The sequence below is a fragment of the Poecilia formosa genome, unplaced genomic scaffold (assembly GCF_000485575.1).
Source record: "Poecilia formosa unplaced genomic scaffold, Poecilia_formosa-5.1.2 Scaffold129, whole genome shotgun sequence".
Taxonomy (NCBI): domain Eukaryota; kingdom Metazoa; phylum Chordata; class Actinopteri; order Cyprinodontiformes; family Poeciliidae; genus Poecilia; species Poecilia formosa.
In genome coordinates this window covers 1,605,699-1,629,966 of record NW_006800068.1, presented here as the reverse complement: position 1 = coordinate 1,629,966, position 24,268 = coordinate 1,605,699, and the positions used below count along the sequence as shown (strand labels likewise).

Here is a 24,268-nt window from a genome sequence, read left to right as displayed (position 1 = left end):
ATGTGTGAACTGGCACAAGGTTCATGCATTATTGCGTCTGTCTATCAGCCACCCTCAGTGTTCCCTGTCTGAGCTTCCTAGATGTCATGGAAACAGAAGCAGATAACAGAGGAACAGCCCTGGCAAGATCAAACACAATGTTTTTTGTTCATTTAATTCTGTTCAACACATTTATCAAACCACAAATTTCACTCACACACAAATTAGAATGTTTCTAATGTTTTTTTTTTTTTAATTGGTTTTGAAATATCAACACAATTGCTTTGGGTGTATATTCATTGGCATTGACGTCTGATGTATTGATATGATTGAAAATCAATTTCTGTGTCACATTTACACACTAAAACTACTGGTACAGAAAGGTTTGGCATTTTTAAGGGTTTAAAGTAGTGTTTTTTTGTAAAAAAAAAAGAAAAAAAAAAAAGAGACCTGCATATGGGAATTGCGCTTGGCACAGCTAGCTTGTTTGGCAAGCTAGCTGTGCCAAACAACAGCAGTAGAAGGCCACAATAAACACTGATTCACCACAAAACTACAAATGAGGCACATCATGCTAATCTGAACAGAAATGGACAGATCATGAAACGAAATATGAGATTTACAGAAGAAAATAAGTGTTGAGACAAATGCATTGCCCTTAAGAGTAACACTCCTCGCTCCAGTAAAACGCCAGACTACTAGCAGACTCAGTAAAGATAACTTAACTCCGCCTGCTGCTCTTGTTCAACTCCAGGGGGTTTCACTTCTCACCTCTCTGCTCTGTGAAACCGCTGTTGGACGTATTTACATGGAAACACTGCTGGACTTGTGTGAAGGTGAAACAAGCGTGAGACTTCCAACCAACTAAGTCTAGTGTAGGGTTACTTTTCTAAACAAACTGGAATGCACTGCACTCACAAAGCTAGCTTTAAGCAAGTGAAAAAAAAAAAGTTCAGAATTTTTATATGGCCATCAGAAAATTCACTTCATTCACAGCAGAAAATAGATGACATCAAACCACAAAGGCGTTCCTACAGTACATTTGGGCAAAAATATGACATTGAAATCCAACAAACATGTTTCACTTTTTCGCGATTAACTTTGGAATAACATATTTCAGATATATTTAAGAAAACTGTACAATTATACTTACAAGGGTATGCAAAGGGTGACACCATAGTAAACAGACAAGCATTGGCAGTTTATTTGGTTTGCTATAATTAGCTGAATAATTCATTAGTCAGAAAAAAAAAAAAGTTGTGAATGTGAAGAATGACGGTACAGAAAAGGTCTTTAGGTTTTCAGTTACCGAAGTGGAGAGCACAAACCAGTGTCCAGATGAACAGGTAGGGGCAAATTTGATCATTCATTTGTATTTAAAAAGACAAGGCATTTTATAAATCTCCCTTTTAAATGTGTAAAAACAACCAGACAAAAAAAAAAAAGCACCAAAACAGCCCTCTTGACATGACACGGTGAAAGAAAAAAACAACTTGACAGCTTTGAGTAAGGTGCAGTTCATAACAGTGCTTCATCTTTCATTTACCTGAAAGAAAAGAATCTAAGCTGAAATAAATTGGCAACATGGATTTGAAGTCTTTAAACATCACATGTTGACTAAATACGGGAAACTTCAACTGACCGTGTTACTGTTTAGCTTAGTAAAGGAAATTAAAATTCATGTTGGTTTCATGGACATGTTTAACTGAAATTTAAGCATTTCCATGAAACCACATTTAGGCATTAGTATCAGCTGTATAATACTTTGTGTTGGTACTGCATGCTTCTATTGATTATTTAATTTATATAGAAGTTTAGATTCCATTTAAAACCACCAAATCCATCATTTAGTTAGACAAGCTATGTTAAGTTTTCATGTACATAATCTTTTAGCATTACCTAACATGTTTATGCTCTAAAATGCTTCTTTCAGTCTCCAGTGAGATGAAAAAAAACAACTACAAAAAAGTTCATCCACAATGTTGGTAATTACATTTAGGGTCAGATTGGTTTAGATGCAATTAACAACACCTTAAATTATTACATGAACATATTTTTTTTGTATTTACTCGGGTTATCTTTGTTTGAAATGAATGATCTGAATCATTTAGGCTTGAGAAATAGCAAAACCAAAAGAAGTCTTGAAAGTAGCAAAAACATGTTATGCTCCATAATTTATCAGATTGGTGAAGGGGCAAATAAACCCCTTCTTTTTGAAACAGACATACTTTATTCATACATGAGTTTTTACTATACAAAGTGTGGCATAGCTGACTCTATTTATGAATCATATCAATGCTCCAGAATGTACCTGATGCAGAACAGTTGCAAAAAAAAAATGAAGAAAAAATAAAACATCTATTCACTGATTTATTTTCACTGGACCCTCTTTTGATTCAGTCTATGTGCCTTTCAAAAACAAATGTTCTCATGGTCTATTTTAGGTTTTGCTAAAAGACTAACAAATTACTATTTTCTCAATCCAAGAGAGTCTAGCACAGGACATCAAAGTAAAGTCAGAACTTTGATAATAATTAGTGTATTTCAACAAATTTAACAAATTAGTTTGACGGATACTAGAAGAGGATGTCAAGCAGAGTTTGTCAGCTCGTCTCATCTGCTGCTACGTCACCAAACTACATACTTTTATGTACATGTAACCTTGCTTATGTGATCAGTAACACTGTTGCAGCAAAAGTTTAGGGAACTCCCTTTCTTGTAACTTAATGACTTTCAACTGGGTGTTTTTAACACAAGCTTGTGGTTCCCTAAAGGAACAGTTTATTAGAAAACATACATTTTCACAGAAAGGTGAAATGGTTTTTGTTTAAGCCTGGCATAATGTCTGCGACACCAACGGACTGCTATCTTGAAATAGCAGACCTTTGAGGAAATTGCTCATCAGAACTATGTGTGACTGGAGTTTTATTGGCTCTGCTAGTGGCACACTCACAGCACCACTCTGTCTGAAGTGAGTGTGACACAGCTCCAAGCATGACTGCAGAGTCTTAGTCATGCTTCTGCTCTGCCAGTAGGTGACTTTATAAGCCCTCCATTTTTGGAGAATTTTGTCAAAATTTTTGTCTGAGTGCAAATTTGTTTGCGCTTATTTATTTCACTCAACCTGCTGTCATCTTAGGACAAATGGTTTGAGCAGAGCTTCATCTCAGCATCACCTTCAGTTTGTTTCGAAACGGATGATAAAAAATGTAATGTAAACGCTTTGGTAAAGTATAATCCTACCTATAAGTTGGAATAACCAAGTTACAGGTATTGGAATAACCAATATTTCTTTAAAATATGCAGACCAGTGGGTTAAATCAGATTAAAAAACAGTAGGAGCGTAGCCATGTTTTATCTCTACAGATAAAAGACCAGGTCTAATGATGTAGCACATTTACCAATTTGTTGCGTTCTAAGATATTAAGTTGTCACTGCGTTTTACTGCAATGCAGTGGAATCCCTTAAACAATCCCTTAATGTCTTCATAACTAGCATAAAGAAACACACACAACTGAATCTTTATACACTGTGGTTATAAGGCCAGCAGAGTAAAAAGAAAAAATATATATATTTTGACACTGTCTGAAGAAGAACTGTGATAAATCTGAAATAATCATAACATTTTTACCATTTGCGAAATGCCGGAATAAGAAATAATTTTGGTAATTCTGACATTGGTAGGAAAAATTAAAGTCTGGTTTATTGCCAGACAGTGGAGAAAAATATGCTAGTGTTTATACTCTGTATGGAAATATTTGCTTTTGACTTATTTGCAAAGAAATAAAATATTATGCAGCGGCTTATGAGCATAGAAATGAAATAGGTTATCATCTCAAAATGAAAGAAGAAAGGAGCAAAACGGCAGCAAATGGATCCAAATGCCTCTAAATTCACTCTGCTGGTTCTGCAAACGAAAAGACTATTTTTCCTCTGGAGTCTTGAGCTGATCAATGCAACAAATATGTCAAAACTCTGTAACAGATCTAAAAAAAACCCCCAAAAAACCTAGGTTTCTTTAGGTAAACTCTCACAGATGCTAGACTTTTTCAAGACTTTCTGAAAATGATCAAAGATTTAAACTGATGATGTGCAAAGTTGATACTGTTTTGATTATTCACAGCACAGTCCATCTGCTCCATCGCTTGACATAATCATGAAGCAGCTTCTGTTCAGATAGTAGAATGGTGGTGAATCTATGAGGAGTTTTTTATGCCTCAGTTATGGGGAAAGGTAACATGGAAATGTTTCTCAACAGTTTTGTCTTGGTGTGTCTTGAAGTGTAGTAGTTCCAAGGTTAAACAGACTGAATGGAGAAAGAGAATGGTTATACTGGCATTACCATTTCACAGATTACTTAAATAATTCATATCATCTTTGCTTGTAAAAAAAAAACCAACAAAAAAAAACACATTTAACACAAAACAACCCAACATACAGCTAAACAAAAATACAAACACCCTGTCAGAGTCCCCGAACGTTAGACTTCCCCTCTTCCTTCATATGGTCTTTCCATCATTCCTTTTACTTCCATTCTTCTTCTGCCGTTTCTTCATTGATCTCGCCATCATGCTGGTCATCAGTTTGTGTCACCTGTTTGTAAATTCAAACAGCAGTCTATGATCCGTCACATTCACATCCCTCGTTTAGCATCTACCTAGTCTCAGGCAGAACAACTACAACTTTCAGACTTCCTTTTTTGCAATCATTTCAAACCACCGAGTGCTCATTGTGATGGTGATGGACGCCGCCGGCGCCCAGCACCGTATGGTTGACCGAAGACGCCGAGCGGTCGGATCCGTCCGCCACCGTCCCGTTGACGTTCTCCTGCCGCTGGCAGCACAAGATCTGCTTGAAGGTGGCGCTCATCTCCTTGTCCCGGTATGAGTAGATGATAGGATTCATAGCCGAGTTGAACTCGGCGAGGAGCAGGAAGAACTTCTCATAGTTGAGGACGGTGCAGCTGGAGCAGAAGACATCGAGAAGTATGAGGACCAAGCCTGGGGTCCAACAGATTATAAAGGCACCTAAAGACACAAAACATGTATTAGATGTGTGTGCAAGTGTTAAAGCTGTCATTAGGAGTTGCTAATAGGCAATAGATTGGATTCATTTGAAGAAATTGAGAACATTCTTCCAAACAACTACTTAGGTGTCGATCAACAGGAAGCCACAGTATCGTCTAAGGAAATTATTTTTTTGGTCTGTTGCTAAGAAGCAAGATTGCTGTTAGCACATCTCCACCACTTAATAACCACATTGTTATTAATTGACAATAAAAGGAATCTGCGACACTCTCTGACCACATCTGAGTCACTTCTATCTAATAACGTAGGATGAAAGGAAAGTGTTTTTGTTTCAAAGTGCCTTTGACATGTTTTGAATTATGGCTGCAGTACATTAGTGGGTATTTACAATGCGCCACAAGTGAAAAACAGCTTTTCTTTAACTCGTAAAATATGGGCACACAGCCCATGTTTTACAATCTTTTCTTTCTTTTTGTTTTTTTGGCCAGCAAAACAACTTTGACCAGGCGGATGTCAACAAGAAGCAATCCCGAGGTTGGCAGTATGATTTTGATGGAAGGAGGTTTGTTTTCCACTGATTTGATCAGAACAAAGCTTTGAGGAACTTAAAACCAGAATCCCAACGTACCCCATGCTCCTCACTTCTAGGCATTTAGCCCATCGTTTCTCATGTTTGGGACGGCCCAGTTGTTTTCTTTTGGGATAATTCTGTGAACTTGTTTACATATGTGCAACCTGTGTCCACTGAAGCTGATTGAGGATAGTATAATACTGAGTGTGTCATTTTATTGTCTTGATCGCTTTTTTCCCACAAACTGCTTGAATGTTACCAGCCTTTTAAACCTTTGAGTCCTCATAACCCACTGAGATGAAACATTTTAAATAATAGCCACTTCTAGCACTTTAAGACATAATGAATCTGGGTTTCTACCTCGTTCTACTAATATTCAAATGTATGTTGTTTCCAAACAATTTTCAAACACTTTTTTACTGTTGCATCTTTTGTTCCAATTCTTTTTTTTTTTAGATCTGTCAAGCTTTGGTACTTTGTCATTTTCTCAATACAACTGCAGGACTTTAGTCTCTTGAGTCTATTAAAGAAAAACTCAATTAGGAATTGTGCAAGTGGAGAAAGAGTTGGGAAAGAGAGAGCTGACAGGCCTGCCTGTTATCTGTTTGCGCTGTTCAGGCAGCAGCTGCAGCAAAAGGCTTGATCTCACTTCCCAGCTATGCAAGCAGACTCTCCGGATTCTGCAGAACTGGTTGCATTTCCTAAATGCTTCACAACCCAGCATACAAAATATCCAAAGCCCTATCACCAAGGAAACATCTTGTGTTTGAACACAATATGGTCAAAAATAAAGAAATGAATAAGGAAAGGAGAAGAATCCTAATACTGTACTCTTGCACTGCGAATGAATGAAGCACGTTTATCTTTTGGAATAAAATAAAAGATGACTTTTAATCAAATATTTGCGATGAGTTTGTTCACCATGTAGTATATATTTAAAAAAAAGTACCTTTGCTCATAGAGTCTAAAGAAAAAAACAAACTTTTTTTTCTCCTTTTGCCTAGTTACCTCTTGAAAATGCCACAAGGAGGGAAAAGGGGCAGGCTGAGTGGAAAGTCACTGGAGAAAAGTAAATAAACATACTGAAGCTGGCGTGGAAAATGTTGAAATGTATGGTAATCTACTTTGCATGCTGTTAGTGTCTGGAAAGAACCTTTAGAGCTTCTTAGAAAGACCTGAACTACTTTGAAAGCAACACTGATGGAAGAAAACTCAAAACAAATATATATTTAGCAGACGTTGGCACGATGTTACAGAAATAATAGAGACCAGGGTGACAACACCAGGCAGTCAAAACCTACTGAAATACAGCAGCACTTTCTGAACTGAGGGAAGCAAAGTGATGCAAAAACATGACACACACAGAGATGGAAGAACATCTGCAAGTCGTACAGATATCAGATAAGCCTTTGTTTCATTGGAAAATTAATCACTAAGCAGTTATTGCTGCTGCTGGTAAAAGGAGATCTGTTTTGGCGCTGATCGCAACAGTTTTTCCTCTAACGGCCGGAGCATTGTGTTTCTTCTGCTTTTCATCGTTGGGATGTCTTATCTGTTACCGAAATGTGGTTCTGTTCAGTCACAGCGACTGCTCACATTTCAGGAATGCATTTGCTTTTCTTTTACGAGACATCACAGTCTTTTGTTTCCTGAAATACCCTAAGAATATGGAATATATCAGTTTGGCGAAGCTTCAAGAATGTTTGAGTGCTAAGCTGTCTATACACTTTCAACCTTTACATGCTATGCCACATGACTACACGTGGTTTCCAAGTGTTTTATTGGGATTTTAAGAAACGGTCCAGAGAGAACAGACAACTCAAAGTGTGGCTTAAAATCCAATAGACAATCCATTGTTAGACCTAATAACTGCTGCTACCAGACACTGTAGCTATTTAGCAAAAAAATTGTTCATCTCTTGATTTACAGTCACATACTCTTTGCTATGACTGTAGGTACTTTAAAAAAAAAACACCTTGTTAGCCTTTAAAACAGATTAAAGATAAAATAACCCATTGCTTAGTACTACTACTTACTGTCTTGGTCTATAATGCAGTGTAAAATTACAATGAAATACATAGAAATTTGTGGTTGAGGCAAAATGTGAAAACGGTTTAAGGGACGTGATTAGTTCTGCAAGTCAATATATGTTGGTCCTGATCGTGCACTTTTAGAAAGTTCTAAGTTGGGAAGGTAACGCATGCACGGGGGTTCAGCTGATTTTTGCATCAGTCAGATTTGATTCAGAAAATTGTTATGATGTGCAACAGTGGCAATAAGAGTTGAAAACAATTATTCTTGCATGCAGAGCAGTATCAGATAGAGAAGGACGAAGTACAAGCTATTATTTTCATCGAACATGGGTGAGGTTCATTTCCCTGACTACAGTGTCTCTCTGCCCGGCCTAATGACCACATGACCAAAGAGAGATGCACAGAAACAGAGAAGAGCTGCAAAAGCAAATGAGGTGGAGTAGCAGTGTTTGCCAACAACAGCGCAAGACTGACCGTTACTGGAAAATCTTTCTGCCCACAAAATCACCATCCATAAAAATCATTTTCTAGCTACTTGGATGATGTGAGCTACGACAATATTTAACCTTATGTTGGGATAAATATAGTAGTTTTTAGCTTCCTTAATACCAAGAGGCTTTCAACATGGCTAAGCATCAAGTGTTGAACTCAGACTAAACACTGATGCCAACAGTTGCAGAAATTCACTTACAAGTTATTTGTGCTGTGGTTGTGATAAAAGAAAATACAGCAACATCTGTCAAGTAACGCAGTACTGCATTTGTTCCGAGGCATTACAGGGAAATATCTGACAGTATTTGTCTGAAGCAAACTCCATGATAATCACTATAAGGCAGTGCAGATGTTGCATCCATTGTGTGACAAACATCCATCTCCTCTCCCATTGTCAGTGCCCTGCAGCTAACAGCCTGAACCAGACACATATTACCCTGTAAATAACTGGAAAACATCGTGGTCCCGGCACAGGACATTAATGCTGACGGCTAATCGGATCTGTCAGTGTTCTGGTGGGTCCAGTGAGCTAAACTCCCTTTGCTCCTGTTATATACAAAGATATGTGCTGATAGCAAGTGTTCTTATAGAATTATGAAAAGATCTAGAATCTAAACCTCCATGTTTTCCAAAGCTAATGCGTATTGTCGATATACAAATAATTAATTTGAATTTCTAACTCAAAAATCGAATAAGTTCATGTGAAACATAAAACAAGTTTGAGTCAAAGAAGAGCTTTTGGCAATATTTTACTTTAATGAAGCTTTCCAATTATTCCTCATGTGTCATCGTGTTAGCTAAGGTTTCATCTAAGTGATTACTCCTTTGTGCTTTTAAATTCATAAGAACTCATTATGGCATTACTGCTCCCTTGTTGCTCTCCTTCCACTTATCTTTTTGTTTGCCGTTTTCTCTTTTCCACAGCTGCTTTGGTTTCCTGTGTTTTATCTACTGCTTGCTTTTTTTATTTTCAGCTTTTCATGTCATCCCCTGCCTACTCAAGTTACTTCTCTGTCCATAATCTTTTGGCACATCCTGTCATTTTTTTTGTCTATATCTCACTCTCAATTTAACTCATTTTTTTAAAAAACCAAGCTATCCTCTGTGGTTGTGACCATCATCTCTTTATAGCTCAGTGGCTTCTCTGCAGAAGTGCTTTTTTTTTCTCTCTTTCCTACTCTTTTCTGTATCAAATAAAATGAAGCTTAAATAAGAGTTCGTATATTTAGTCACTGGGTGTTTAGTTCATGATAAGGAGGATTATGGTGTGCTGTGAGTGGGGGTTCCTGTAGTGGTTTCATCAGTGAACAAAGTGTCAAACTCTTTTTTGGCTCCAAGTACACCGACTTCCTTTACAGTAATATTTTGTTCTTCCTCTCAGTCCATAATTTATCTGCAGAGTTGCTGCTCAGCAGTGACTCATTTGTAAGTGAAGCTTCTGGTTTTTGAACCCGACTTCTGCCTTCTTGTTCAAAGCAAGCAAACAAAAACAAATCCAGAGTAATGGCATCTTTTGCGTTCGACAAATATAGCTTCCAAATTGCAACTATTTTTCCAAAGGTGATTTGAAGCATAGATTTTTGCCTACATATCAAAACACATTGCTGTAACTCCTCGCTTCTGTGGGTAGTTTTATGTCTACACTTGTGGTTTCTACTCCGAGTCTATGCAATGCAACCATAAGTGCCTTACTCCGAACATACTTGGCTTTTGTATTCAGACAGCAAAGACGCCCAGTTTCAAACATTGGTCTCACAATTTCAGGTTGTGGAGAACCCCCAAAAAACCCAGGGGGTGATGGTATAGATGGTAAAGAATATTTAAATATTTTAATAACAGATCATGTAGGACAGAATGAGGAAAACAGGAGGATCATACATCAAGTGAACAAACTGTGGAGCGTATATATAAAGACTTGATTACTGGATGCAACACAGGTGAGTAAATGAGCAGATGGAAAACAGGTGTACAAGGGCAGGAAACTGGGGCACTAATGTAAAAGTATAATTAGTAATCAGGAACAGAAATAAAAAGCAACATAAGATGGAACAACATAATGAAAATAACCCAACAAAGTTCAGAAGATCACGCAGTCTGCCTTTAAAACCTAATCAATTCAGGATGTTCAAAGCTTATACCAATCAGAAATTATCCGTCTCTTTAAATAACTTTAACTTGATTAACTCAACCAATACCATCGGTTATCAAAGTTAACATATTATTTACTGAGTTAAACATATTATTCTTAAAGTAAGTGGCCAGCTGTTTTCAACAACTGTATAAAAAAAGTATACATTTCACCAAAATATCTGTAAAACAGGCTGTCAAAATGAATCTAAGAAAAAAAAAACTGATATTAGAAGAGGTCAACAGTAAAAACACCAGACTGGGGAGATTGATTGTAAACCAAATACGTATTCCTGAATTATTAAGAAACCTCACGTTGGTTCAAGGTTTGACCCAAAACACACTGGATTTTCCATGAAAACTTTAAGAACCACAATGTTCAGGCAGCACTTGGAGTTTGGTAAAATGAGCGACTGATGCTGCTGAAACAGGACTCTAACAGACAGATGCAGCCATTGTTAGAGATTAGAAAAGTCTCACTGTGCAAAAAAAAAAAAAAAAAAAGACTTCTTGGCAACACCCAAACATTCACAGAAGCACACGGAAACAGGTGACATTATGATCAACATACCAGGCACGTTTGAACGCCTATGCTGGGTTGTAGAGTTTGGCTCACAAGCAGCCCTGATTGGTTCAGGTCTCAGTTTGCCAGAAACCACATATGCAACTGTAGCAAAGAAATCACATAATTGCCCGGGTCTGGAAGACACATTTGGGAACATCTAACAATTTCTTTCAGTTCTCCCTTTGAAATCCAGACATAAAAGAGTTCTTGGTTTGTTTCTGTTCACTCGAACTGAGAGATTTTGAAACAAATGTAAGTTAGTGATATGCCATCTGGATGCATGTGTTTGGGGATGGTATGACTTGGCACGCCACATTGGCTGATACTGCGACTTTATACTGCAACATAAGCTTTAAGATAATCAAATCATTCACAAAAAGACCCTTGCAACGACCAACAACTGACACACAGACGCCCACACATCCAGGAATTGCCATGGCTAATTAGAAAGGGCTGTTGGGTCAGTGGAGATGAATGTAAAGTGTATCTGTTCAGGTCATTCAAACAAAATGTTCTCCTGATGGATTGCCAAATTGTAGCAGTAGGATGTGTAACTGTTCCCTCGCATATGGGGTGGCCTCATTGGATGATTCTACAAACAAAAGTGTGCTACTGTAACAATGTCGCCATCAACTAATCCACTTCAACTGTAGTCAGATTTACCAGGCGTTTGGCATTTCTGAACTTTGGTTTTCTTGTGATACAGATTTGTCATATTGGAGCGTTTTGCGTTTTCACGCAAAGCAATATTCTTTGTCAAAACTAAAGCTGCAAGCAGAGACTTAGGTTTAGAGAAACAGACACTAAACTGTCAGTTTTAAGTCAACTATAGTATCATTGTTTGTTCATTGTACATAAGCCCTATATATGGTTGCATCTGCAGTTTTAGCAATAATATAGCTTACTTGCCATTTATTAATTACTGCATGAGAACATCTTCACGTCCACCTAAAACATTTCCTACATTAATCAAAGTACAAAATATGTTACTAGCATAGATAGCCTTAATATGCAGCGCCTTTAAATTAGCTAACTGTAGTCCAAATGTTAATGTGATTCTGTGAAGATATAAAGTTGTAAAAAATATACTCTGCTTAGACATTAATAGAAAGTACGCCTGGACTATGTTTAGCATAGATCTTGTGATGGCTAAGAAAAAGAAGAGAAAGAAAGCTGAATATGACCTGTGTGACCTGTCTATATTCCATCTGACCCGCTTTCTTTGTACTCATTCTTGTTCTCTCTTTGTAAGACCGCTCTTTTTCACTTCTCCTTTTGTTTTACTCATTATCATCATTCCTCTTTACGATCCTTCTTCATCCCACTTTCATCTGCCCAGGCCTTTTTTACGAACCCTCTTTATTGCAACCATCCCTCTCATCCACCTCTTTAACGTCACTGTTTGCTCCACTATCCTTCTTTATTCTGTTTGCAAAGCTTTTGTAAACAACTTGAATCATCTTACAAAGGTAGAAATAGATTTTACAGATGAAGCTCAACCTCCTGATCCAATTATGTGCCCTTCTCATCTGTCCTCTGAAAAGATATTGTTGATGTGTCCTCTCTGCTAGATGAATTACTTTCATCTTAATGAGTCAACATGAGCTGCAATACCTTCCACTACCATGTAATTCTGTTCACAATGTGATTTTACAATCTTTCTTCAAAAAATACTGCATGACTAGATAACTCGACCATTTAGATCTTTATAACTCGCAAGTATTTTCACAAGTCCAAGATTTTTTTTTTTCCATTTTCTTCATGTATTTATTTTAACGTGTGTTTCTGTTTTATTTCCAGATGTGTTTTCATCTGATAAGTAAACAACACACATAAACAACCTACATTGTGGTTGTTGGTTTTTTTTTTCTTCGTCAGTTTTATGTGAATGAAGCCAATCTGGTTTTGGAGTGTTCTCTATTAAGCTCAGAGGTTTATGTGACTGTGGGAGACTTTGTATTTGCAAGCTTTTTTTCTACCTCTGTTTATGCAGATGTGCGCATTTGTGTAACCAAAATTTTTTTTTTTCCCTTTTTTCCCTCAGTTTCCCCAAGGGACAACTGAAGGAAGGACAAAAGTCAGGAGGGCAGCAACGATTATGGGAGAAGTTACAGCAGTTCTTCTCTGAGAAGCAATTTATCAAAACCAGTAACATAAGGTTGTTACGTCATATGAGATTTGACATCATGTGATTTTTTTTTTTTTTTGGTTTAATAAATCCTCTAAAGCCTGTCAAAGAGTCCAGGAGCAATGTTAATACAGATGTGACTCACTACTCATAGTCAAAGTTGGCAGAGGAAAGTGATAGATAGAGCAGGAGACGTAATATTCAGCATCCCCTGTGGTATTTCCAAATGAGCTCACTCAGAACCTGGAGAGGATTCCTGGCTGAACAAAAACGGATCACACCCTCTGGGAAGCTTTAATTTGCCACTAATATTTTACTTAGTGTGACTTTGTAGAAACTTGCTTTAAATCAAACAATAAAGTAACACTGGTCCATTTTTTTTATATATATATATATATATATATATATATATATATATATATATATATATACAAAGTCTTGTTACTTGTGATGTTTGATATTCTCCAAACACAGTAATATACTACACACACTACTATAGAAAAATGATGCTTTAGAGTCAGAGATCCAAAAAGCTACAGAAACATTTTCTGTAAATTATCTGTGTAATCATTTTAGACAATAACATCTAAAAGTCATAAAATGCAGCAAATTTGCAAATGAGTTTGAGATAGGATATAGTTAAGTCTTAAAGCTATATTTCATTTTATTAATCAAGCATAAATTGTGATTGCCACAAGTTTGCAAAATTAAACAAACTGGTTAAAATCTGATTATTTTTTTATCTAAATTTAGTTGTTCAATCTCAACCCAGGAGGGGTTTTTAATTCACCTTACTGTGGGAAATTTGATTAAGTAAAACACATATTTTTTGGTACAACAGTTTCAAGTAGCAGTGGGAAATAATCAATCCATGTATAAAGGAAACGGTCCTTGCCTAAATGTAAAAGCGTAATCAGATCCTACCAAATTATTTCAAGTCTGTTTTATATTACGACTTAGTGTGTCTAATAAGACAAAAAATTATCTCATGAACCAAAAGTTCTATTCTCAGGAATCAACAGCTGTTTGCTCTGAATCTGAAACATGTGTGCAATAATTTATCAGGAAATTTTTACAATTGCTTCAAGGGTAACCAATTCACATAGGCATTTGGAACGCTGAAGGCAGAAGCAGCTGGAGTTACGCTGGGATGAGTTTAGATTTCCATTTACCCCATGTGTAATGTTTCTCGTGAGTTTTTGTAAAGTTTTGCTGAAATAATTTCAAAAGAAGATACGACAACAGAGAAAGCGGTAACTCTTAGTGCCTTAACGCAGACTATGGTATATTTCCTCTCACCATCCGCTCACATTTTCAAAGTGCAGTGCAAAAATAAAGCACTCATATGTTTCATATTTAACATTTTGCCACATCTGGACCCCACAAACTTAAAGAGAACACACCATCAGGCAGAAAGCGAAACCCCTTTCCTCTTGGGTTAAGCAAGCAAAAATAAAACCAAGCATCTCTCAAGCAGCTGAGAATATATGTTTTCTGCTTCTACTGAGAGAACATTCTGCTCTCCACTGTTTTGTATTAAAACTGGGTGCAAAGACAACAAATGCATCAGGATGAGATAACATGGAACACCGGAGACAAATCGTGTGGAATCCTTTGGTATGTTTTGTCTGGGACCAACATATCCTGTTTTCAGGCACTCCGGAGCCCTTTTTCCCCCACAAATCTTGCACTAACTTTCTTTGCAGCCACTGAGCTGGTCGACTATGAGGTTTGAGTGAACCTACGTAAAATATAAATGAATAAAATAAGACAAAAAGCAATTTTATACACTGAAGAGTCCTGGGGCCTTTTGCTCTGGTAAATGTTCAGACATGAAAATGTCAGGCTCTGCTCACTTCTGAACTTAAATACAAAACAGAGCATGTTTATTAGAAATGGATGCTGTCTAACTCGTGCGCTGGCAGGCACAAAATCAACTTAGACACAACAGTATTAGATAAAATGTCCTACTTCTTTATAGCAGAATTCATAAGCCTGGGAGGTTATTACATAAAGCATATTGTAATATGCTTAATCACATCCAACAGCTAGAGAAGTTATTTTTTTATCCAAAATGATGAACTTCACAATGGATATGGTGATGACGTAACTATATGAATATTTAGTTTGTCTAAAGCTAAGGCACAATAGCAGTCATTTATCAACCAGAAAAAATGTCAATTTTACAAAGAAACTGAAATTGATCACTTTAAACACAAGTATATTGAGCTTTAAGACCATATTCCTATTCCACAAAGCGTGTTTTGTACGTCATGTTTGATTAATGATTTCCATTCTTTTTTTTTTCTCCAGTTGCAGAAATGTTCAATAATTAATACAAATCTAGGCCATCTCAGTAGATCTGAGCTCAAAAAAGAAAAATAAAATTGTGGATTTCCAAAGGAAAGAGAAACAAACAAACACAAGTAAACTAAACAAACTAAAGTTCCTCCTTTCTGAATTATTTTTAGTGACTGAGCTCAGGACTCCTGAGAATCACTGTTTACTTAAAGCCATGTAATTTATTTGATCTGTGTCGCCTCTGAATTAGACCATTTAAACACACCAAGCAACAAGGTCATGACCTGCATGTAAGGCAATTTAACAAGTGCTGGCGATTTCTCACCAGAAAACCTGACGGGGTTATCAGTTCTTTAGTCTTTCAAAACATATAACGGTCATACACTAAAATCTAGAACTGCATTTAAAGGAAGGAACTCTGAACGTTCAGTGCTACAAGTAGTGCAGAAATTTTCCACACTGAAGTGTGTGTCCTGAGATCTCTCAGTGGGAGAGCAGGGATTCACACATTTGAACAGTGGTTATGCTGAAGTAATGGTTTTGGCCTTCTGAAGGGGGGAGGAGGGGTGTGTCTGTTTTGGATAAGCTGGAGGAACTCTGCTGCACATGCTGAAGAAAGTGTGTGACATCTTTACGGCCTGGAGGAGTTCTGTACAATACAGCCCTGAACAGTTGGTTTCATTTTGCTGTTCTTTTATGTTTGGTCGGTATGCTGTTAAAATGGAGGAAAGAAAGGTTTTTGTGTGTGTGTTATGATGAGAAACTGTACAGGTTTTAATGTGTTTTTGTAACCGTTGCAAATTGACTGAAATACCAAGATAGGACTGTATTATGACATTTTCTAGTCGCGCCTTTTTCCAACACCAAATAATGTGTATGTTGGGGCTGCCAACTTGGTCCATGGCTTCACATGTCACAGGTGGAACTAATTATTTGATCAGTTTTGTACTAAAACACTAGTATTTTGGATAGAGGAGGTCTCGACCACCAATCTGTCCCACTTCACATGTGTCTAAAATAGTTTACTTGAGACTGTAACTGGACTTACACTGATGAATAGCAATGAAAAGTGTTCTTACGAAAACCCCAACACACCGAGAGCACATTCATTGTTAACCGCTCATGCTGAATCCCAACTCTGTGACACATTTGAGAAAAGACAGCACAGAATGAGATCACTGTATGCGACGCCTGCATTCGTACTAGGCAGACACTGTGTTTGGTCTGAATGCGAAGCTTTGCAGATGAACCATTCAACACTTTCATTGTTTTGGTGAAACTGATGACTGATGACAGTAGTTGCACTCAGTGCTAGAATGATAAACAAAATGTCTAACAGGACAGAGATACAGACATTTACTGCTAAATGAAGATCAACATATAAACATGGATCTTTCAATATCACTGGGAATCAACAGAAAATGGAGTAGGGGCTGTCTCATTATTGTTGTGAAAAAAGAAACATTACTGCAATCTGAAACAGATTGAGGGCCTTAATTGTGCACTACATTTGATGTCTCAATATTGGCTGAAAATGCTGTCTGACATTCTATGTAATCAGTTTCATAAACATATTTTGAGCAGGGACATAGCACCCTCATCTCAGAAAATGTTTCACTAAAGGATGTAGGTCTTAAAATGATCCTTTCTTTGAAACCCCTCCAAAAAAACCCCAATAGAAATTAAGGTATACAATTAAAATACACAAGGACAGACCACTGTGTTAGCTTGAAAAGGTTTACATGACATTTAGACCTTTTGACATTTTAATGGCAAATCCACACTTAAGTGTATTACTAAGATTTTATGGAAGAGACAAACACAAAGTTTTCCATAATTGTAAAAATGTTGCTTGATTTTAACACAAATTTGAGAAATGTGGAGTTATGTATTCAAACCTTATATGTGTACCTTTTCGTCAAAACCATTTAAAATGTATGCTTTCAAAGTTATTGAATAGAGCTCACCTTTGTTCCAAAGCAGTAGATGAAAACATGACTAATTTGAAAGTTTTTCTTTTTTCCTATTTTTGAGACATTTTAAAAGTTCCCTCCATAATCTTATGACAGTCCAGCAACAAAGTCAAAAAATTGGATGGAAACTTGGTTAGTGATCATTGTGGTGTAATATGTGATAAGGTAAAACAACTTGGGAAGCATAAAAACTCTTGGACGGCACTATGGGTAGATGAAGAGAAACAGGAAAGGAAACAGGTAAATGCTAAGAGATCATTCTTACCCAACACGATGACCACAGTTTTGAGCAGAGACAACATTGTATCTCGGTTGCGCCGTGGCCCAGAGCTGTGCCGCGACATCCTCATGGTCCTCTGTCGCACATAGACAAAAATGTGGGCGTAAAGCGTCACCATCACGACAAACGTCACCAGGTTAAACACCGCCCAGAAGATCAAGTAGGAGTTGCTGTAAAGCGGTGCCATATTGGAGCAACTTTGCAGGGCGCAGATACAGTTCCAGCCCAAACTGGGGATTGCCCCCATCAATATGGACAGAGTCCAGATTATGACGATCACCACCACTACACGTCGGTTGCTCATACGCGTATGTAGCTGCATGCGGAAGACAGTGATGTGACGCTCTATGGCGATGGCCAGCAGGTTGGCCACTGAAGCTGTAAGACTGGTGTCGATCAAGCCTTGACGCAACAACCACGTTGAAACACTGAGCCACCTTGTGTTTGGTCCTGTGTTGAACATTAAGTACAAGTAAGCCAGTCCAGCAAAAAAGTCAGCAGCCGCTAGGTTGGCCATCAGGTAGTAGATTGGGAAGTGGAATCTCCTGTTGACGTAGATGGCGACCATTACCAGAAGGTTGGCGAGCATGATGAAGATGCACACAGTGACGCCCAGCCCCATCACCAGCCTGCTCACGGTGTTCCAGGTGGTAGCCAGGTCCTTTCCACTGCGGTTGTAGAAGAAGGCAATGGTCTCGTTGTAGTAGCACTGCCCTTCGTCCATGGTGGTGGCGATCGTTGCTGAAAGGATAAAAAAAAAAAAGAGGTTCATTGAGATTTGATTAAAATAGGTAGTGCTTTTACGTTTCAACATTTGAAATCTTCAAAAAGAGAAAAGTTTTCATTCACTTTAGTACGAAGCAAAATTTCATTTTTTGTGTTTTACTTAGCAATAAATACATATTGTCTTCATCAAGCAAGTCAAGTTTTGTCACATTGGGAATCCCCTGGAGGAGCTGGCCCAAATGCCTGGGCAGAGGGAAGTCTGGGTCTCCCTGCTCAGGCTGCGACCCAACCCCAAATAAGTGGATGACAATGAATCGATGGATGGATTTCAATTTCGATTAAGCAAATGGGCACTGTCCTAATTCAGACTAGTATCTAGATAATGGCGAATGATAGGTGGGCTAAGTTCATTGCAGATTTTTGGCATCTTGGAAAAATAGTTGAGTGACACGCCTTGATTTAGCATAAATCCGAAGTAGTTAGTCACAGACGTTGATGATGATGATGATTAGTTTGAGCAGGGCTATCTAAATAATACTAGAAACCAGTCTCCTATTAGTGACAAAGTAATTGAGCATCTCAATTTCTGAGTCCATACTAGTCTGATACAAATTTACCAGAATAATCGTGTGAATCTCCCTTTATCCCATTAATTTCAGTCCATGTTTATCATATGGTTAAAAAGTGCATTCAGACTAAATATTTTAAATCAAGTAAAGCTGTCAAAATGTCTCCGTTTTCCACTGAGTAACCTTCTATCCTTTCTTAAACTATGATTTTGTCTCTTTTCAGGAAGAGACATTCCTTCTTCATTAGGTACAGTTTTATGTATATATTGGTAAGCAAGACCTTAAGCATGAAAAAAAAATCCTTCTGGCATTACACTCAGTTTATTTGCTTGCTGTTTATGTGAGCGAATGTGTGTGTGTGTGTGCGTGCGTGCGTGTGTGTGTGTGTGTGTGTGTGTGTGTGTGTGTGTGTGGTACCCTGACTGCTTCACATGTGGAAAACAGCTACCATTAAGTCAGAAGCAGTAGCTTTATAAGAGCAAGGCGTCTGAAATGATTGTCTAAGACAAAACGGCTGCTGTCTGAAAGTCAAAGTTTACAGCGACGCTGCACAGGACTGGTGTGTTTTTGTGCATGCATGCATCCCCACTATGTGTGACAAGCCATAAATTTGTGGCTACGTGCGTGTGTGTGTGTGTTTGAACTGTGTCAATAAACATTTGTGTAAAATTGAGCTAGAAATGTTTTTTCTCATCAAAGACTGTGAGCATCTAGTCTTGTAAGATGCTTCTCAGGACCCCAAGGAAACTAAGCAGAACCAGGAGCCTACTGCTTAGTGTCAGCTCACGCACGTAAACAAACACAGCACGCAGAAACGTGTGTGTGGCGGTGTAATGAGCTCCAGTCCTACACAGACGTAGGCTGCTCTCTCTCACACACCCCAAACCGGAACCAAGACCTCAGGGTTGGAAGAGGGTTGGTTTGTTTGTGTGTAAATTAGACAAAGAGCGCAGCAGCGAGGACGGCATTGCAAAAAATGAAGGGGAATAGAAAAGCAAGATAAGAAGATTAGATTTAAAGGTTTTTGGTTCAAAGGCCAGTGTTTGTATTTAAACATAAGTTTCCTTTTGTTGGATATGAAAATCTACAAAGGCTGCATTGCTTGCTGTTGTAAAACGAAAACACGTAAAGCATTACAAAAACAACAGGGAACACAAGCTGAAGTGTGCCGATAATTATCCTTAACCTTAGGTGGAAATGTCATTTGTAGGAAATGTTTTGAAGGGGAATTGTCACATAGTTCAGAAAAGTGACTTTAATCCACAATAGAGGTCACGACCTCCTCCTCAGGGGTCAGTGCTACATGAACAAAATCTGATACAGTTTGAAATCAGTGCTGCATGAGCTATAAACTTCCTCAGCATATTGACATTGTGGAAAAAATGCTTACTCTGCTGAACTGTAACAAGGGTTTCGGCACTCAAGTGCCCCAATGGTAGTATGAAGGAAGTCCAAGTAAGTCAAATACAGAGCTTTGCAGATGCAGGTCAGGTCTCATATTTCCTGGTGCTGGCTTATATGAAACATCTGCAGATGCATTTGATTAGGAAGTCAGCGTAGTACTATATAATTTATATGGTACATTCAGATATATGCAAACGTGTTGGAATTCCACCTATCAGTCATCTGTAGCTGTTATCTCCATAGGTCACAAGGCGAGAGAGGAACCTTCAGAGTATGGGAATTGGTTTTACTGTATAAATGATTGGATTTTTTTGTTTGTTTGTTTGTTTTGTTTTACCATTTTAACATGTCTTATTGCAAAATAATAAATATTTATTCTATAATATATTGTTTTTATATTACATTATTTTTTCAACAGTGATGCGCCATTCTTTCAAAATATGTAGATCAAATACTTATGTTGACAGATTCTCCCACTGATTTTTACAACTTCTCTAGAGAAACAAAGGGCCTCTTGAGTGCATCTTTAAATAGCTTGTCCTTAGCTGTTTAGGAAGTTGTGTTCATGCTACACTACACTGAGGTTAAATTATTACGATGTGGGTTATATTTTTGCCATATCATGATGCACAATATCACAATGTTCTTAAATGAGCTCCAATGTTATTTTAAACTAGACTCCTTGCAGCATGTCATCCACGCAAGTTCCCGCCATTTCCCTGCTAGACTTAAATGTAAGCTGATATAAAAAGGGATGCAGTGCTTTGCTATGAACTGTCTACACTATGTCTACACTATGAGATAACAAGGTGAGAAATAAGATTTAACTAAGAAAAGAATAGCGAGGGAGAAGGAAGTAGGTCAGTTATGCTTGACTTTGACTAACTTAACAGGTGTGTTGTGGAATAAGGTGTGTTTTGGTTCAGCTTAAAAATATAAAAGGTGACCTACACACAAACTGACAAGAGCATCATTAAAGCAGGTGCTTGAATTAGCTAATCAACCACCGCTGTGTTAGTGTGGCTAATAGCAGCGGTGGCTAATCTACCACAGTGTTTAATAATCGCAAAATACACATCAAGTCTACAAGCATAAAACTGTAACGAACTGAATGTTCTGTTCTGAGTGTTTTTGGTCCTGAATCCTGATACATAAAGTTACGTTGTTAGTTGCTATGGTAACGTGTCTACGTGTAAAGCCGACACGGAGAGTGAGAGAAAGAGTGGTTTTGAGTTATTTTTCCCATTGCATATCATTAATTGAATCATACCTACGTCTCCAGGTTTCACTGTAACGGAATCGTTCTACCCCAGCAGTGCGGGAACGACATGTAAAAGAATATCTGAACCTGGGCGGTGAAATAAATTTGTGGTAATAGTTTCATTTTTCGCAAGTTACCTCATTTTGTTCGACATCTTCCATGTAAAATGTAAACCACTGCCAAATTATTGATCCAGCGCTGTTTCTTTTCGGAGCTAGGTTGATTCTTCTTCAGCTACCGTCTCATTCACGGATCGCCTCAAACTCTCGCTGTAGCCATGGTTACAACATGCCTGTTGGTTGTTTTCTCTGCGCAACGTGATTGGTAGAAAATTTTCAGGTTGGAAAGGGGGAGGAAGTAGTGATGCATTCATAGGGTGTTTGATAAACCATGCTGACAGTGAATTTGACGGCGAAAGTTTATTATTTGAACGACAATTCATACTCAATGGTTGTGATATAGCCATTTTAACTACTGTAAATTGAAAACATCGCGATACATTGAGTGTACTCGATACATCGCCCAGCCCCACTCTTGAGCCGTTTCCAGGAAGCCTGGCAGCACTGAAAATTCATTTAGTTTTTGTCTTTTCTCAGGTTAGTACTTGCTAATACAGTAATACAGATTTTTTTCCACATGCATTTCTAGAGATTCTAGAGATATAGGGAACAAGCTCCATAGTCTCAAGATTCACGTTCTCTTACTAGGGATATATTAATTGTGTACATAAACAGAGATGAACAAAAATACAGATTTAGATGTAGCTGAAGCTACTGCACATAATATCAAAAACCTCCAAACTCTTAATTTATCTAAGTATGATTTACAATATGTAGATTAATGAATCTTTCTCCTATCTATGTTCTTTAATTTTGTCTCTTTGTAGAGACTGTAGTAATCTTTATTTAATCATGTTTTTTCATACAAGGAATTTTTTAACCTGCAAGTAATTTTGAGCTTTTCAAACAACCGTTATATCTTGATGAAGCAGCATCAGCAATTAGAAGACGGCACAACCAGCATCTGAATGATATGAGCAACGGCTACCCACTATAAATCCAGAACATGGGAGCCTCAGTGACAACTACCAGAGCAGATAAAAGCTAATCTATTCTGCTTGTCTTGTGTGGTGTAAGGCCACTAAACATCTGGGAGGAGTCAGGGAGGTATTAGACGTTTGATACAGGTCAAAAGCCAGCAGTACAAAGTGGATGAAGTGTCAGTGGCCTTTTGGTGCACATTCCCGACACTTTCATCAGCCTCTTGGAGCCTGCAAAAGCAGATCATGTCATTGTGTTTGTGTCCAACAGCTGGGGAGTGTGTCTTGTAAAAGAGAGAGTGATTGTGCAAGACACGGGACATAGCAAGAAAGGGGATTTTGGGTTTCTCCAACTTTCTCCGACCTGGGTGTGTGCATGTACATGTTTTAAAAAAAATGAAAACATGAGAGACATATTTAGGTGTAACCTGACGGGTTTTCTTGTGGAAATGAAAGAAGGAATTTTGTAGAAGTGAGAGAATCAGTGTTATTAGATAGACGACAACGTTGTATTGTGTGTACACACTTCATACTTGTTAGTGAGGTCTACTAATCTCTGGCTAGATGGGGAGAAAAGGGGTAAGTGTGTTTTGTGTGTGGAAGTGTGTCCAGCGGGCTATGAAAGGACCACCCTGGAATCCATATGAGTGAGGTCATTACTCAAGCACTGACAGCAAGGCTGCATCTGAACATTAAGGACAATTCACACTCACACACACGTCACACAAATTCAAAGCCGTTTCACAGTGTGAATTTTTATGCTTGTGCTATTCTAAAGGCTGCGTATGAAAGAGGAAACCAAAATCTTGTTTACCTGGTAGTTCACATTAGCTGTTTGTAATCATTATCCACTGAAAAACAACAACAAAAAAGACATCCTGTTGTTCTTGTGGATGTTTCTGATTTGCAGAATACACATGGCACTGCATTAAAACATAAAACAAAATATACACGATCTACTTTCATCTCATTCAAAAAATAAATGTAACAATTATCTATCTGGCTGAAATAGAATATCATACTGAGGATGTCAGTTATGGTCTGTCAAGTTTTTATTGTAAAGTAAAAGCAAATATTTATTGGTAAGACACAAAAAAGACAAAACTGCCAACAATACATGTGACCAAAAAGGCATTATGTGGCGTTTATTAAGCATTTTTACATGATATAGAATTGGTGGCATAGTAAGAAACCATGTTAGAATTATTTTCTGGTTTTACTGACGCATATTTGCATTTTTATGAATTCTGTAAAAATGCTGGATTTTATTGGGTTTTAAACACCAGTAAATTGTTACTTGAATACATGGCATTAATCTAAAATTCACACATCACCAGTGTCATAATGTCTAGATTTTGACAATGAAACCCCTCATGTTTATCATTAGTTATTATTAATGTTTTATTACCTTAGCTTAGCTTGTTGTTTCAGTTTGTGTTGAAACAGACACTGTCTGTCTTAGGAACCATATTGAGATGACTATCAAACTCGTTCAACAGGTAAGAAGTATGACATTGTTTTATTATCCCTATTGCCCCGGTATAATGTCTACTGATGTTCTATATTATGCTGACAATCTATAAGGAAAGATCAAATAAGCTAATCAAGCATTTCTAGTGTTTCTATTCAGACTTAGTTTGGATATAGCAGCAGGTGATGAAGGGGGAACAACGTGCTAGCTGGTGTTTCAGACACTCCTGAAATAGTTTTGGCATTTCAATAACCTTTTAATCTTAGACTTAGACCTCTTGATATCTTAACTTTTAGAAGCCTTGGGTCACAAAGTGCTCTTA

The 24,268-nt window shown here is 37.7% G+C and overlaps 1 protein-coding gene across 1 annotated transcript in view; it reads right to left on the bottom strand.

Moving 5' to 3' along the window:
- Positions 1-206: 206 nt before the first annotated feature.
- The window catches only part of lpar1 (lysophosphatidic acid receptor 1), a 36,310-nt gene continuing 12,248 nt past the window's right edge, over positions 207-24,268 (bottom strand). The window contains exons 2-3 of the mRNA XM_007561637.2: positions 17,462-18,217; positions 207-5,006 (exon numbers count right to left, since the gene is read on the bottom strand). Coding sequence (XP_007561699.1) covers positions 4,690-5,006; positions 17,462-18,200 — 1,056 coding nt within the window. The 5' untranslated portion in view covers positions 18,201-18,217 and the 3' untranslated portion in view covers positions 207-4,689. The remainder of the gene's footprint in view (positions 5,007-17,461; positions 18,218-24,268) is intronic.